The sequence below is a fragment of the Nannospalax galili genome, unplaced genomic scaffold (assembly GCF_000622305.1).
Source record: "Nannospalax galili isolate Female #2095 unplaced genomic scaffold, S.galili_v1.0 scaffold111, whole genome shotgun sequence".
In the NCBI taxonomy this organism is placed as follows: domain Eukaryota; kingdom Metazoa; phylum Chordata; class Mammalia; order Rodentia; family Spalacidae; genus Nannospalax; species Nannospalax galili.
Genome location: NW_008330487.1, coordinates 170,964 through 184,139, shown reverse-complemented (window position 1 = coordinate 184,139; position 13,176 = coordinate 170,964). Strand labels below are relative to the sequence as shown.

General features: G+C 51.0%; 4 protein-coding genes across 7 annotated transcripts in view; 3 read left to right on the top strand and 1 right to left on the bottom strand.

The window, feature by feature from the left end:
- Ccdc28b (coiled-coil domain containing 28B) overlaps positions 1–534 on the top strand; it is a 5,631-nt gene extending 5,097 nt beyond the window's left edge. The window contains exon 6 of the mRNA XM_008848035.3: positions 355–534. Coding sequence (XP_008846257.1) covers positions 355–409 — 55 coding nt within the window. The 3' untranslated portion in view covers positions 410–534. The remainder of the gene's footprint in view (positions 1–354) is intronic.
- Positions 535–671: 137 nt separating this feature from the next.
- On the top strand, positions 672–3,408 carry Iqcc (IQ motif containing C). Its single transcript, XM_008848027.3, is given in 8 exon segments — positions 672–779; positions 1,298–1,438; positions 1,667–1,916; positions 2,115–2,230; positions 2,335–2,780; positions 2,782–2,854; positions 2,856–2,946; positions 2,949–3,408. Coding segments are annotated over 8 exon segments (1,320 nt in total). The 5' UTR covers positions 672–689; the 3' UTR covers positions 3,062–3,408.
- Positions 3,409–4,301: 893 nt separating this feature from the next.
- On the top strand, positions 4,302–9,200 carry Dcdc2b (doublecortin domain containing 2B). Of its 2 annotated transcripts, none has more exons than XM_029553517.1 (9): positions 4,302–4,552; positions 5,198–5,249; positions 5,661–5,737; positions 5,923–6,054; positions 6,313–6,459; positions 6,568–6,607; positions 7,157–7,292; positions 8,178–8,278; positions 8,591–9,200. In XM_029553517.1, exons 1-9 carry the CDS (start codon positions 4,302–4,304, stop codon positions 8,834–8,836), a joined length of 1,182 nt encoding a protein of 393 aa, XP_029409377.1. In that variant the 3' UTR covers positions 8,837–9,200. The 2 variants fall into 2 exon arrangements, with proteins under 2 accessions (XP_029409377.1, XP_029409381.1); XM_029553521.1 differs by having other exon boundaries at positions 8,581–8,731.
- A 618-nt stretch (positions 9,201–9,818) lies between these two features.
- The window catches only part of Tmem234 (transmembrane protein 234), an 8,675-nt gene continuing 5,317 nt past the window's right edge, over positions 9,819–13,176 (bottom strand). For 2 of the 3 annotated variants that reach the window (XM_029553549.1, XM_008848009.3), the window contains exons 4-5: positions 10,788–10,880; positions 9,819–10,506 (exon numbers count right to left, since the gene is read on the bottom strand). In XM_029553549.1, coding sequence (XP_029409409.1) covers positions 10,412–10,506; positions 10,788–10,880 — 188 coding nt within the window. In that variant the 3' untranslated portion in view covers positions 9,819–10,411. Of the gene's footprint in view, positions 10,507–10,787; positions 10,881–11,318; positions 11,423–13,176 lie in introns of all 3 variants that reach the window. The other variant, XR_003846233.1, reaches the window with a different exon arrangement.

Genomic DNA, 13,176 nt, shown 5'->3' with positions numbered 1-13,176 from the left:
CAGGGTCTCCCCGTAGCCCCAGCTGTCCTGGAACTCACTATGTAGACCAGGCTGGCCTCGAACTCATAGAGATCCTCCTGCCTCTGCCTCCCGAGTGCTGGGATTAAAGGCGTGCGCTACCACGCCCGGCCCAAATAAAGTATTTCTTAAAAAAGTAAATAATAGCCGGGCGTGGTGGCTCACGCCTTTGAAAAAAAAAAGTAAATAATAGAAAAGAAAAAGAAAAAAAGGGCAGGTGGGAAGTGCAACCTCAGATCACTGCCCACCTTTTTCACCGGTAGGGAAAAGGGGAAAGTAAGTCCGTGTAGGATGGGAAGACCGAGTGCAAAGGGTCGCGGTCCTTGACCAACACAGACAGAAGCTGCACTTGGCGGAGAACGCCGAGCCCGAGGAGCAGGCAGCTGCGTAGATTCGGACCCAGCCCAGGCTGGGTCATTCCCTAAAACTGTGATTTTTTACGGACTCGGATACTCCGCAGCCCCCCAGGTGCTATGGGAGTGGGGGTCACTGGATGGAATTAAACAGATAGAAAGCGACTCGGTGTGCTGCTTCCGCTTTCCCCGCGCTGCGCTCCGAGGCGCGCTCGGGAGGGGGTGGGGCGCGCATGCCCTTCGGGCCCGGAAGTCGCCTGAACTAGACGGTTGCCATGGAGATGGCGGGGCGGGGTCCTGTGTTAACGGCGCCGCCTAATGACGCCTTGTGCTAGCGCGGCAACTTCGGGGGCGGTTGGCGTACTGATGGAGCCCGAGGCCTTTCTTCGGAAGGTGCTGGTGTTGCAGGTTCGGTCCGGCGGTGTGGGCAACTGGGGTCCCGAAGCGGGTCTTCCCGCCAGATGAAGATGTCGCTTCCAGTCGTGCCCACCTTGAGAGATTCGGGCCCTCTGCCTCGCACTGAACATTGCTGAGCTCGCGCGGGGCCAGGGCAAAAGCTGGAAGGACCTTAGAGCGAGGACGATCCGGGCACCTAGAGCCCCACAGCACTTCCTTTCCCCGTGGCGGTGGCCCCCTCCAGCAGATCCCGGGATGATCTCTCCAGGATCATCCAAGATCTTGCCTTTTATTTGGGGTGTAGCTCAGAGTGCCTAGCATGTGCGTGGCCCAGGGTTTGATGCTCCGGCTGAAAAAAAAAAATCCAGCATGCTTGCACCACCACACCTGGCCTAACTAAGATAGCCTTTTCTAAAAGCTTTAGGAATCATCTTTCAGTCCCAGCGTGTGGCACACGCCTTGAATCCCAGCACTCCGGAGACAGAGGCAGGCAGAAAGAATCATCTTTCCCCTCTCCTTCTCCACCCTAGGCCAGCATGCGGGGCTTCTTGGTCCGTCGTCAGTTCCAGAGCCTTCGAGCTGAGTATGAGGCGATTGTCCAGGAAATTGAGGGGGACCTGGGCACACTTCAGTGGTCTAAGGGCTGGATTCCCAGGCCCCAATTCCCAGAGGTAGTATACACCCCAGGGGAAAAAGGGAAGAACAACCTGGCAGGGGGTTCTGGGGAATGGTAAAGAGCCCTCCCCCCATTCTTCCTGCTCACAAGCCTGTCACTGGAAGAGGCAGCAGATTTCCTCACACTCCAATCTGTAATTCTACCCACTTGCCTACTAGCTTCTGGTGCCCAGATACTTGCAGGGGTTTAACCCTGGGATTCTCATACCTCTCCCGTTTCTTAGACGGCAGGATTTCATTACCCCTGGAAAGCAGGGGAAAGAATACCAAATCCAAAGCAGGAACTATGGAGCCACTTTCTGTGTAAAGAGTCTGAGAAAGAGACCACATGGGAAGAGACTGTGCCGAAGAACTCAGCAAATCCAGGAAGCCTTCCCTGCAGAGATGACAGCTGCTGCCTTGTGGCTGAGCAGGGCAGGAAAGCCAGTGAGGAGAAGACCAGAAACGCCTCCATCTCCAATGTGGAGAACCCAGGTACCTCTCTTGACTAGATCAGAGCAATCCCCCAACCCTCTCTGGTCTCACCCTCTTAACTGAAAAGTGAAAGAATGCTAGAGAAGTTGCTCCCTCCCTCTGCCTGGTAGGGGAGACTTGGGTGAGCAGAGAGGGTTGCCAGGGTTAGGCCATTTCCCACAGTCTACCCCTCAAGGCATTCTCCTTCCTTCAATGAAGCCACCGGTCCAGGACTGTCCCAGAACCAGCAGGAGCTCCAGGAGCTCCAATACCACCGAAACCACTTGGCCATGGAACTGCTGTGGCTACAACAGGCCATCAACAGTCGAAAGGAGGTAGGCAGTAACTGGGACCCTTTCTGGCAGGTCAAGGGTAGGGAGGTCTCCTGCCATGCCTGAGCAGGCACAGGTAGAGTGCAGTATCTGTTCTCTCCCAACAGTACCTCCTTCTCAAGCAAACGCTGAGATCCCCAGAAGCAGGCCAGATCAGAGATAAGCCTGCCAACTTCCAGGAAGATATCTGTGAGATGGCCTGGTCACAGCCAAGCTGCCTACAAGAGGACCAGTCATATGGAGACAGGACCACAGGACAATCAGACCGTGCAGACTCATGCCAGAGAGGCAAATCATATAAATCCTCTAAAAGTCTCACCACTACAGACCAAACCACTGCTGGGACTAAGACCAGGGAACAGTGCTATAGGAAGGCTGGACCACAGCTGCCTGCAACATCAGGTATCCAGGCTGGAGAGGACAGATTCACCAAAGGGCCAGACCATGGAGAGCAGACCTTTAAAAGAACTTGCTTGCGGCAGATCAAACACCTGGAGGACCAGACCCCTGGGGGCATCAAGCCTAGGAGCCCTTGTTCTGGGAAGGCCAAGACAGCCCATACTTTGTGAGGATCTAAATACTGAGAACAGATCTCCCAGAAAGCCAAACTATGGAAGAAGTTGATTGCCAAAGAGCCAGCCCACTCAATTTGAGCATCTTGGAGGGCCATGTGATATGGGATGGGACTTTGGCAGGGCTGGAACATGGTAGTGTGGATCTCAAACTAAACTCCCCAAAGGCCAGACCCCTAGTGATAGAGGTTCCAGCCATGGAACCTCCAGTGAGCTTAGTCAAGAAGGATGGGAAAGCCAGAGAACTGTTCCATGGAGATAAAGTGCTCCACAGGACAGGACCAGTGAAGGTTCAGGTCATGGAAAGCCGGACCATCAGGCAAGCCCTGGGGAGTCAGGAGAGGAACAGATTCCCAAAGGGGAGGTGATGAGGAAGGTAGGCCCTTGTCCTGGCTCCTTGGTGCCACCTCTACCGCTTGTGCTTGCCCTGGCCATTGGTAACTGGTAGGGCCAGGAGAAGCTGCATCATACAGCTGGCATGGGTTCAGCGAGATGATGAGGACACCCTTTCAGCTTCTGCCTGTAGCTTAATTCAGATTTCATGTTAAGTTGTCTAGGGACAATAAGATGGGAAGACTGGAGGAGAATAAAGTTTTTCTTGAGTTCTAAGCCCGACTGCTTTTATTTCCTGCCTATCAGACTCTGGGCCCTCCTGACCACCTCTCATTAGCAAGAGGCATCATCCTGAGCCAGGAACAGTGCTAGCCACCCTCCTTGGAGAACAACCGCCAGGCTGATCTCCCTTGAGGTCAGCTGTCTGAGGAACCCAAGCTCTGGAGAGAACTGGAACATCTATGCGTGAATCTGTTGTTCCCATCCATTGAGCCCCAGGTCTTCCTTTCTTTTTCTTTTCTTTTTTTTTTAAGGCAGGGTCTCCCTGTAGCCCCAGCTGGTATAGAACTCACAATGTAGACCAGGCTGGTCTTGAACTCACAGAGATCTACCTGCCTCTGCCTCCCTAAAGGCGTGTGCCACCACACCCAGTAAGTCTTCCTTTCAAGATGTGATCATACCATGCTGGAGATACAGCTCTGTGGTAGAGTGTTTGCCTAGCAAATACAAGGCCCAAGGTTTGATCCTATCTCTGCAAAAAATGTAAAATATGAAGTGATCAGGCCTATCTGACTCTACTGAGGCCCAGCAAGGGCAGATGTGATGAGATCCTGAATTCTGAAAAATGCTTCATGGGGTTGGAGACAGTTCAGTAGTTAAAGAGGACAAACTGTTCTTGCAAGAAGACCTGAGTTCAATTCTCAGCACTTACATTGGATGGTTCACAACTGCAACTCCAGCTCCAAGGGTATTCCAAACCTATAGCCTCCATAGGCACCTGCATTCACCTGCACATTACCTTCCTCCCCCCTAATTTAAAATGAAAAAAAAAAAGCCCACTGCTCCTGCCTGAGGTTCTTCCTGGTGAGAGGGCAGGACTCCACCTGTGGCAGTGCCCAGCCCTGCCTTTGTTGCCTGGCAACAGTTGTGTGTCTGTCTGAGGATATACTATGGCAGCCAAGAGGGTACTGGTATACCGAAATGGGGATCCCTTCTTCCCAGGTCACCAGCTGGTGGTGACCCAACGCCGCTTCCCCACCATGGAGGCTTTCCTTCATGAGGTGACATCAGCTGTGCAGGCCCCACTGGCTGTACGTGCTCTCTACACGCCTCATGATGGCCACCCTGTCAGTGACCTGGCTGACTTACAGAATGGAGGGCAGTATGTGGCTGCTGGCTTTGAACGGTTCCACAAGCTCCAGTGAGTGGGTTGGGACTGGTTAAAGAGCCTAGGGAGAAGGTGGGAGCAATAGAGCCTATCCAGTCCTTACCCCAGGGTTAACAGGCTTATTCTCTCACAACCTGGGGGGAGGCTAGGTACTAGTCAGAAGGCAGCAGCACAGTGGAAAACCTGCTACAAAGGCAACAAATAAATTGAGGTGCAGTTCAGACTGAAGCTGTTACTGAGCCTTATGCCCACAACAACCAGGATCCTACCATAGCAGGACCAGCCTGTGGGGACAACTCGGCTCAGGTTGTCAGGCTTGGTGGCAAGCACCTTCACCTGCTAAGCCATCTTGCCAGTCGAGAAAGCTCTTTGTTGTTTTGGTTTTTGATGTTTTGAGACAGGGTCTCCCTGTAGCCTCAGCTGGCCTGGAACTTACTACATAAACCAGGTTGGTCTTGATCTCAGAGATCCACCTGCCTCTGCCTGCTGAGTGCTGGGATTAAAGGCATGTATCACTACACCATGCCCAGCCCAGCCCAAAATACTCTTGGAGAAAACCCTGCAGAACGGTCGCACAGAACGGCCCTGGCCATCATGGGATCTTGGTTGTGATGGGTACACACCTGGCTGGACAATGGTTGGACCTCCCCAAGACCTGGTACCTACCTGTCCTTTCAGTTATTTGTCCCCTGGAGAGAGACACTCAGGTGGAAAGAGCAGCCGACAGTCTGTGAGTAGTCCTGAGGGGAGCCCCTGTCTTCTTACCTGTCCTAGGACTGCTCTGATTTGGTGAGGGGAATGATGGGTCCCGGAAACAGCAATTGGTTCCTTGGGGCATTCCATACACACTCCAAAGCCTGCTGCTGTCTCTGGGTCATGGGACTTCAAGATCCTATCCCCTGCTTTCGTCCAGCCCTTTACCTTGTCTCCAGGCTGTGGTCCCCACAGGAATGAAGTTGTGAAACAGGAGGGCAGGAGACAGGACAGTTAATGTGTAAGGCAGAAGCACCCTTTCTGAAAGGTGTGACCAGGCCTTCCCTGCCCACTCACTCTCCTACCGTCACTCCATTTCCTTAAACCAACCTACCCCAAACCAAAGTCCTGAACTTTCTCCCGATTTGGAGGCCTGCCTTCGTTTCAGGATCCTTCCAAGTCTCACCACCCATGTGACAGGACCGTTGGACAGTGGTTGCCAGCAGACAACCCCTGCTATATCCAGTGAGTGCCATCAGGGAGCAGGGGTACAGACTTGTGCCTCAGTGAGACCAAGACAATGGTCATTGGTGGGAAGATGAAAAAGCCCAGCATGTAGTGCTTCTCCCCTCCCCCCTGGCTCCTGTGATGCCCTTCTCTCACATGTAGGGAGTCTTGAGGACCCCTGACCTGGCTGCTCTTTGTCTCAGTGTGTTCAGGAATGGGGACCTACTAAGTCCTCCATTTAGTCTGAAGCTGTCCCAGACTGCCATCCAGGACTGGGAAACTGTGTTGAAGCTCCTGACTGAGAAGGCCAAGCTTCAGAGTGGGGCTGTCCACAGGTGAGTGTGGGGACAAGGGAGGCCTAAAGGTCTGCAGAGAGCCCCTCTGGTTTCAGCTTTTCCCAAGGACAAAGAAGTCAAAGGCAGGCATGCTCTCTCCAGCAGAACTTCCTCCTGTGCCCCAAGGAGAGGGTTCTCTGCCCCAGACCTTGGAGTCAGGGCAGAGCCTCTGTAACCAAAGGAGCCATACCCGCCTCCTCAGCACCTGCTGAATGGGAAGCAGTCTCTTGTCCTCCAGCCCTTCTCCTCTTCCCCCAGACTCTGTACCCTCGAGGGGCTCTCGCTGTCAGCAGGGGCTGCTCTGGTGAGTGGCTGTTACTATGTGGCTGTTGGAGAGGAGGATTTCCAGGTCCTCCCCTATATGGAGCTGCTGGTGCCCAGACCCTCTCCATCCAGGGGCTGTGGGTATGTTTGTGGGGGTGGAGGGTGACAGGTCACAGTGGAGGAGGTGCCCTCTGCTCTGGGTGCAGATTCTGTCCTCTCAGCTCATACAAGCCTCTTCTTTCATTGCAGGTATCCTTGGGGCCTAAGGTGTAAACCACACAGGCAGGAGGTAGGTGACAAAGGGGACTCAGGGTAGGAAGGAGAGTGGCTGAAGACTCCAATCTTACCTCATGCATCTTCTCAGTAATCCTGTGAAGCAGAGATTTCCCCCATTTTCCAGAGATGGAAACAAGTTCACAAGTATGAATGACAACCAAGATTTGTTCAGGGTGACACAGTTATGGAGTAGCACAGGCCAAGCCAAAGGCCTTCTCACTAGATGGAATGTCAGGACAGAGCTAGCTAAGCATAGCAGGCCAAGGGAACCTCGCCCCCTCTACCCATTCCTGGCCCGCACCCTCGCAGAGCCAGTGGGCATGCGGCAGAGGGGTGCAGGCAGCCTAATTTCAGTACGCAGTTTTGAATGCCAGGCATCAGCAGCCATGTCCTTGGATAGGCAGTCTTCTAATAGGAAGAGGGCAGGGAAGGAGGATGCAGGCTACAAAGATGGGCACAGTGCCAAGCTTGCAGAGGCAGCAGAGCATGCTGAAACGTGCATTGGGGAACAGGGGAGGTAAGAACGTCTAACAAGGGTTCTAGCCCAGTGTCCCTTCTGTAGGCCCAGGGTTACAAGGCACAGGCAACACAACCTCCTCCAGAGGAACCAAGACAAACTGAGCCATCTGCTTTCTGTGCCAGACCCCAGCAGTCCTTCCAGCCCAGAAGCAAGCTCCCCACTCTCCCATTTCCATCGGGTAAGGGAGCGCTGGGAGCAGACCCCTCAGCCTCATGCTTACACATGCAAGGAAAGAGTTCTATCTTAGGTCAGCCACCCTTTGATAGTAACAGGATGGTCCTTGTTAGGGATGTCTGCAGGGAAGAATGCCTCAGCAGGGATGTGTCCAACTCCTCTACCTGCATGTTTCTTGCTTCATTATTGCATGTGCATGGTGTGTGTGATGTGTGCATGTCCTGGCACACATGTGGAGGTCAGATGATAACTTTGCAATGTGTTCTCTCCTTCCACCTTTACATGTGTTCCAGATGACAGAACTCACACAGTGAGCACTTAACTTGCTGAGCCATCTTTTTATCCAAATCCCTTGCTTCTTTCATAGGGACTTTTTATACAAAAAAGAAGTATGTAGATGTAGTGGCATACGTCTTTAATCGCAGCACACCGAGGCAGAGGCAGGCAGATCTCTGTGATTTTGAGGCCAGCCTGGCCTATGTAGCAAGTTTCAAGCCAGCTGGGACTACAGGGAGACCCTTTCTCAAAAAGACTTTAAAAAAAAAAAAAAAAAAAAAAAAAAAGGAAAACACAAAAAGAAAACAAAACACAAGAGGGGGGGGTTTTGGGGGGGGACACATGCAGGCAATACACTCACATGTACAATTTAAAAAAAAAAAAAAAAAAAAAGTACATGGAAAAGACAAAAGAATACTTAACCCAAAGCTGTGAGGCTTTGGAGCTGGGAGCCAAAGGCTAGCCTCTAACATCCCTGCCTTCATCAGAGGCAGCAGGGAATGCGGAACAAGGCTCAGGGGAAGGGAGGAAGCTGGTTGGGCAGGTGAAGGCAAAGACAGGCAGCTCAGGACCCTTCAGCCTGGGCATCAGCCAGTGTTGCCTCCTTCATTAGGAGTTAAGGGAGTATATGGGGCTTCCTACCCAAGGAAGGAGACAGCAGGGGCCCTGGAAGTAGAAGATGAAAACACCTGCACAGAGGAGCCCTTGGATCAGGTTAGTCTGTGGATCAGATTGGGAAGCCGTACTTTGTGGAGGGCAGAGCTCTAAGCTAGAAACTGGCAGTGCTGGGCTCCAGGAACACCTCTTCCCCACTGACTCTAAGCAGATCTCCTAAAATCTCAAAGTGAAATTTCCTACTTCCTTAGTGAGGAAGCAGTCCTAATCCTAGTCTTCGGGGTTCCTAGTCTTCGGGGTTCCTAGTCTTTGGGGTTCCTAGTCTTCGGGGTTGGGAACCTCTGGTTGTTGATGCAGGTTGGGCATACACGTGGTTCTGTATGTCTCCCCTCTTCCCCCAGAGGGCAGCAGAGACAGTGGAAGAGGCCTTGTTCCTGTAACACCAGTTTGGCACTGCAGCCTCGGCCTCAGCCTCAGCGTCACTATCTTAAATGCCAGAAGCTCCAGACAGAAACCAGGAAACCATTCCTAGCCACCTTTTGCCCCCAGCCTTCGCCTGTTCCTGAGAAGCCACACCTCCGTAGGCTCACAAGCCAGTATGGCCTCCTCAGCCCCACCCCATCAGTCTGCAAGTCTGCAGCACTGTTTTCCAGCTGAGACCACAGCAGCAGGCTCCTCAGAGTGGAAACTATTTCCTTACCAGATTTTCTGCCAGAGAAAGGAGTATCATGGGCCAGGTGTTGTGATACACACCCTTGATCTAGGAGGTTGAGAAGGAGGACCTCTGTGAGTTCGGGGCTAATTTGGTCTACATAGCAAGTTCCAAACCAGTCAGGGGCTACATAATGAGACCCTGTCTCTAAATAAATAAATAAAAACAAATTTAAAAAAGGAGTAGCAGACTGGGCTTAGGAGAAAGGCCACAAGTGTGGGAGTGGGTTTGTCATAATAAAACTATCTGTGGGCTGGAGAGACAGCTCAGCAATAAGAGCACTGGCTGCTCTTGCAGAGGACCTGGGTTCAGTTCCCAACACCCACATGGTGGCTGACAACTATCCTTAACTTCAGTTCCAGGGATGTGCTAGCCTCTTCTGGCCTCTGTAACCATTGCTCGAAAGTGGAACACTTAAATACATGCAGGCAAAGTACTCAGACATAAAATAAAAATAAATTCTTAAACATTAAAAATAATAAATGAGCCGGGTATGCTGACACATACCACTAGTCCCAGCACTTGGGAGGCAGAGGCAGGTGAATTGTTGTGAGTTTGAGGCCAGCCTGGTCTACATAGCAAGTTCCAGGCCAGCTAGAGCTACAGGGAGGCCCTGTCTCAAAAAGACAAAAAAAAAAAGGTAATAATAATAATAATAATAATAATAATAATAAAGGGGGTGGCTGGTGAGATGGCTCAGAAGTTAAGAGCACTGACTGCTCTTGCAGAGGACCTGGGTTTGCTTCCCAACACCTGCATGGTGGCTAATAACCATCCATAACTCCAGTTCCAGGGGAATCTGATTGCCCTCTTCTGACTGCAGGCATTGCATGACACAGGTGAATGTACATACACGCAGGCAATACACTCATACACATAAAATAAAAATATTTTAAAAATAAAAGTAATAAAAGAATAGTTGCTAACTTCTGTTTGCTGCAGATTTATTAAAGGCTGCTACTGGCCAAATGTTTTGCTGGGTGCTGCACTTGGTGGTACTGGGTGTTGCACTAGGAGGTGCTGGGTGCTTGTTTGAGAAGGGCTAACAGTTGAGTATTTCTGCCCACAGCCAGCTCATTTCTTTTACATCTGTCATTCTAATGCAATTCCACCCCTAAGTCAGCCAAGGCACTCTACTGGAGCTCCCCTAGAGGAGGAGGCCTCCTGGTCACATTTCTGGTTCAGAGACTGCAGCTAGGCCTTTCCATGGAGCTGGGGTCTGCAGATCATGGAACCTACTACCTTGATAGTCTAGAGACGACAGCAGGAAGACAGGTGCTGGGGCAGAAGCTGCTGAGGGTGGCCTGTAAGTCTCAGTGCTGAATCTCAACAGCTGACCCCACCTGAAGGTCACAAAACCTTTTCACTGTTCTTCTCTTATTGTGATTCCTGAGATAGATGTCATCCCCAGAGGAGATGAGGAAACTGAAGCTCAGAGAGGGCAAGCGCTGGCCCATCCTGTACCTCAGGGCCCAGGGGCTTCCTGAACACAGCACTGCTGGAGGTGGGGGTTGGCCCACTCAGAAGGTAGACAGTTGGCCCTGGGTCTTGGTCACTGAGCTTGTGATGCAGAGTGTAATTCCTGTCACAGTGAGTACCATGCCAGCTACTGCTCCTGGGATAAAGAACAGAAATCAAGGGGCTAGGAGGCTGCCAGCTTAGTGGAAGGAACTGGTATAGGACTGGAGGGAGACTTGGATGGGACATGACCCCGATTCCCATCCCCAGGTGAAGGAAATTCTGATGGCCACAGGGACGAAGGAGAGCTGCAGGGCAAAGGGCAGGATGAGCGAAGGCTTCTCTCCCACCCATGGAAGATGAAATCTGGGGGGAAAAAACCCCACCCATGTCAAGACCCAAGCAGCTATTGCCCACACTTGCAGCAGCCTGACTCACGTTTTCCACCAATGTCTTCTCCAAGGACCTTCCCAACAATCAGTGTGAAGACGATGGCCAGAGAGTTACAGATGGGCACAGCGAGAGTCAGATCTGGGTGGTCGGAAAGAGAGAGTTCCTGAGATGCAAAACAATGTGTTTCTAGAAACAAAACATTCTTTCAACATCATCTGCCCCTACCTTTATAAAAAAGGGGATGGGGGAGGCATTGGGATGGGGGAGGCACACCGATAATCCCAACTATCAGGAGGCTGAGGCAGTAGGATCACAAGTTAGAGGCCAGCCTGGATTACACAGTCAGTTTGCACCCTATAGCAAGATCCTATTTTAAAAAAACCTGGGGATATGGGGAGATGGCTCAGTAAAGTCAAGTATGGTGGCATATATCTGCAACCCTAGTGTTGAGGGAATGAGCAGAGATAGGTGGATCCCTAGGGTTAGCTGGCCACCCAATAAAGCCAACCAGTACTTCGGGCTCAGTCAGAATTCCTATCCTAAAGAATAAAAGGAGCCAGACGTGATGGTGCTTACCTTTAATTCCAGCACTCAAGAGGCAGAAGCAGGGGAATCTCTGAGTTCAAGGCTAGCATAATCTACATAGTGAGTTCCAGGCCAGTTGGAGCTACAGGGAGACCCTGTCTCAAAAAACAAAAAAAACAGGCTGGAGAGATGGCTCAGCAGTTAAAAGCACTGGCTTGCTTTTGAGGAGGACCCAGTTTGGTTCACAGCATCTACTGGTGGCTAACAACCATCCATAACTCCAGTTCCAGGGGATTTGATCCAATACCTTCTGACTTCCTCAGGCACTGCACAACACAGGTGTACTTACCTGTGTGTATGCAGGCAATACATTCATGCATGTAAAATTAGAAAAATAATAGTAAAAACAAAAAGGTGGAAGCCAGGTGTGGTAGAACACATCTTTAATCCCAGCCCTTGGGAGGCAGAAGCAGGCAGATCTCTGTGAGATCAAGGCCAGCCTGGTCTACATAGTGAGTTCCAGGCCAGCTGGGGCTACATGGAGACCCTGTCTCAAAAAGACCGAAAGAATAAAAAAGAAAATAAATAAATAAAAGTGGTTAGCTGGCGTGGTGGTACATGCCTAGCACTTGGGAGGCAGAGGCAGGTAGATCTCTGTGAGTTCAAGGCCAGCCTGGTCTACATAGTGAGTTCCAGGACAGCTGGGGCTACCGGGAGACCCTGCTTCAAAAAGACAAAAAATAATAAATAAATAAAAGTGGAAAGTGACTGAAGAAGACACGTCATGTCAGCCTCTGGCACATATACACAAACATGCACTCACATATACATACACAAAATAAAATCCTAAGAAAACTAAAAGCCAGGCATAGTAACACTTACCTGTGATCCTAACACTCAGGAGAGGAAAAAGATTGCTGCAATTTCAAGGCCAGCCAGGGCTACAAACAAGACCCTGTTTCAAACAAACAACAAAAAGGATGACCTCATTGTCCATAGGAAGTAACAGCAAAGCTCAGGATCAAAACCTAGATTTCCTGCCTCCAAGTTCAGTGCTTCCTCAAGATCCTAGCATGAAAACCTAACCTCAGAGGTCTGGGACCAGCCTGGTTTGATAACAACGAGGTCTTAGGGCTGGAGCCCTCTCTTCTCTTTCAGAGGATCTGAGTTCGGTTCCCAAAACCCATATCAGGTGGCTCACAACAACCTGGAACTCAAGCTCCAGGGGATCTGACACTCTCATCTGGCCTCCATGGGCTTCTGCAAACATATGGCATACACACAGACACACATATGAAAAAAATCTTGGGGCTGGAGAGATGGCTCAGCAATTAAGAGCACTGACTGCTCTTGCAGAGGACCCAGGTTTGGTTCCCAGTACCCACATGGCAGCTGACAACCGTCCTTAACTCCAGTTCCAGGGGATGTGATGCCCTCTTCTGACCTCCGTGGCATTGAACGACATGGGTGCACTCACACACATGCAGGCAATACACTCATACACATAAAATAAAAATAAAATATTTTAAAAAATAAAAAATAAAAGTAATGGCTGCTCTTGCAGAGGACCCAGGTTTGGTTTCCCAGTACCCACATGGCAGCTGACAACCATCCTTAACTCCAGTTCCAGGGTATGTGATGCCCTCTTCTGACCTCCACAGACACTGCATGACATGGGTGCACTTACATGCAGGCGATACACTCACATATAAAATAAAAATAAAAAGTTAAGCCGAGTGTGGTGGTGCATGCCTGTAGTCCTAGCACTTGGGAGGCAGAGGCAGGTGGATCACTGTGAGTTCAAGGCCAGCCTGGTCTACATAGTGAGTTCCGGGTGAGCTGGGGCTACAGGGAGACTGTCTCAAAAAGACACACACACACACACACACACACACACACACACACACAC

What these genes read in the sequence shown, in the direction of transcription:
- Dcdc2b (XM_029553517.1), top strand. Translation starts at nt 4,302, where the DNA reads ATGGCAGCCAAGAGGGTACTGGTATACCGAAATGGGGATCCCTTCTTC. An exon ending in TCTCCATCCAGGGGCTGTGG is followed by an intron (nt 6,460 to 6,567) that starts GTATGTTTGTGG and finishes CTTTCATTGCAG; the next exon opens with GTATCCTTGGGGCCTAAGGT. An exon ending in CACTCTCCCATTTCCATCGG is followed by an intron (nt 7,293 to 8,177) that starts GTAAGGGAGCGC and finishes CTCCTTCATTAG; the next exon opens with GAGTTAAGGGAGTATATGGG.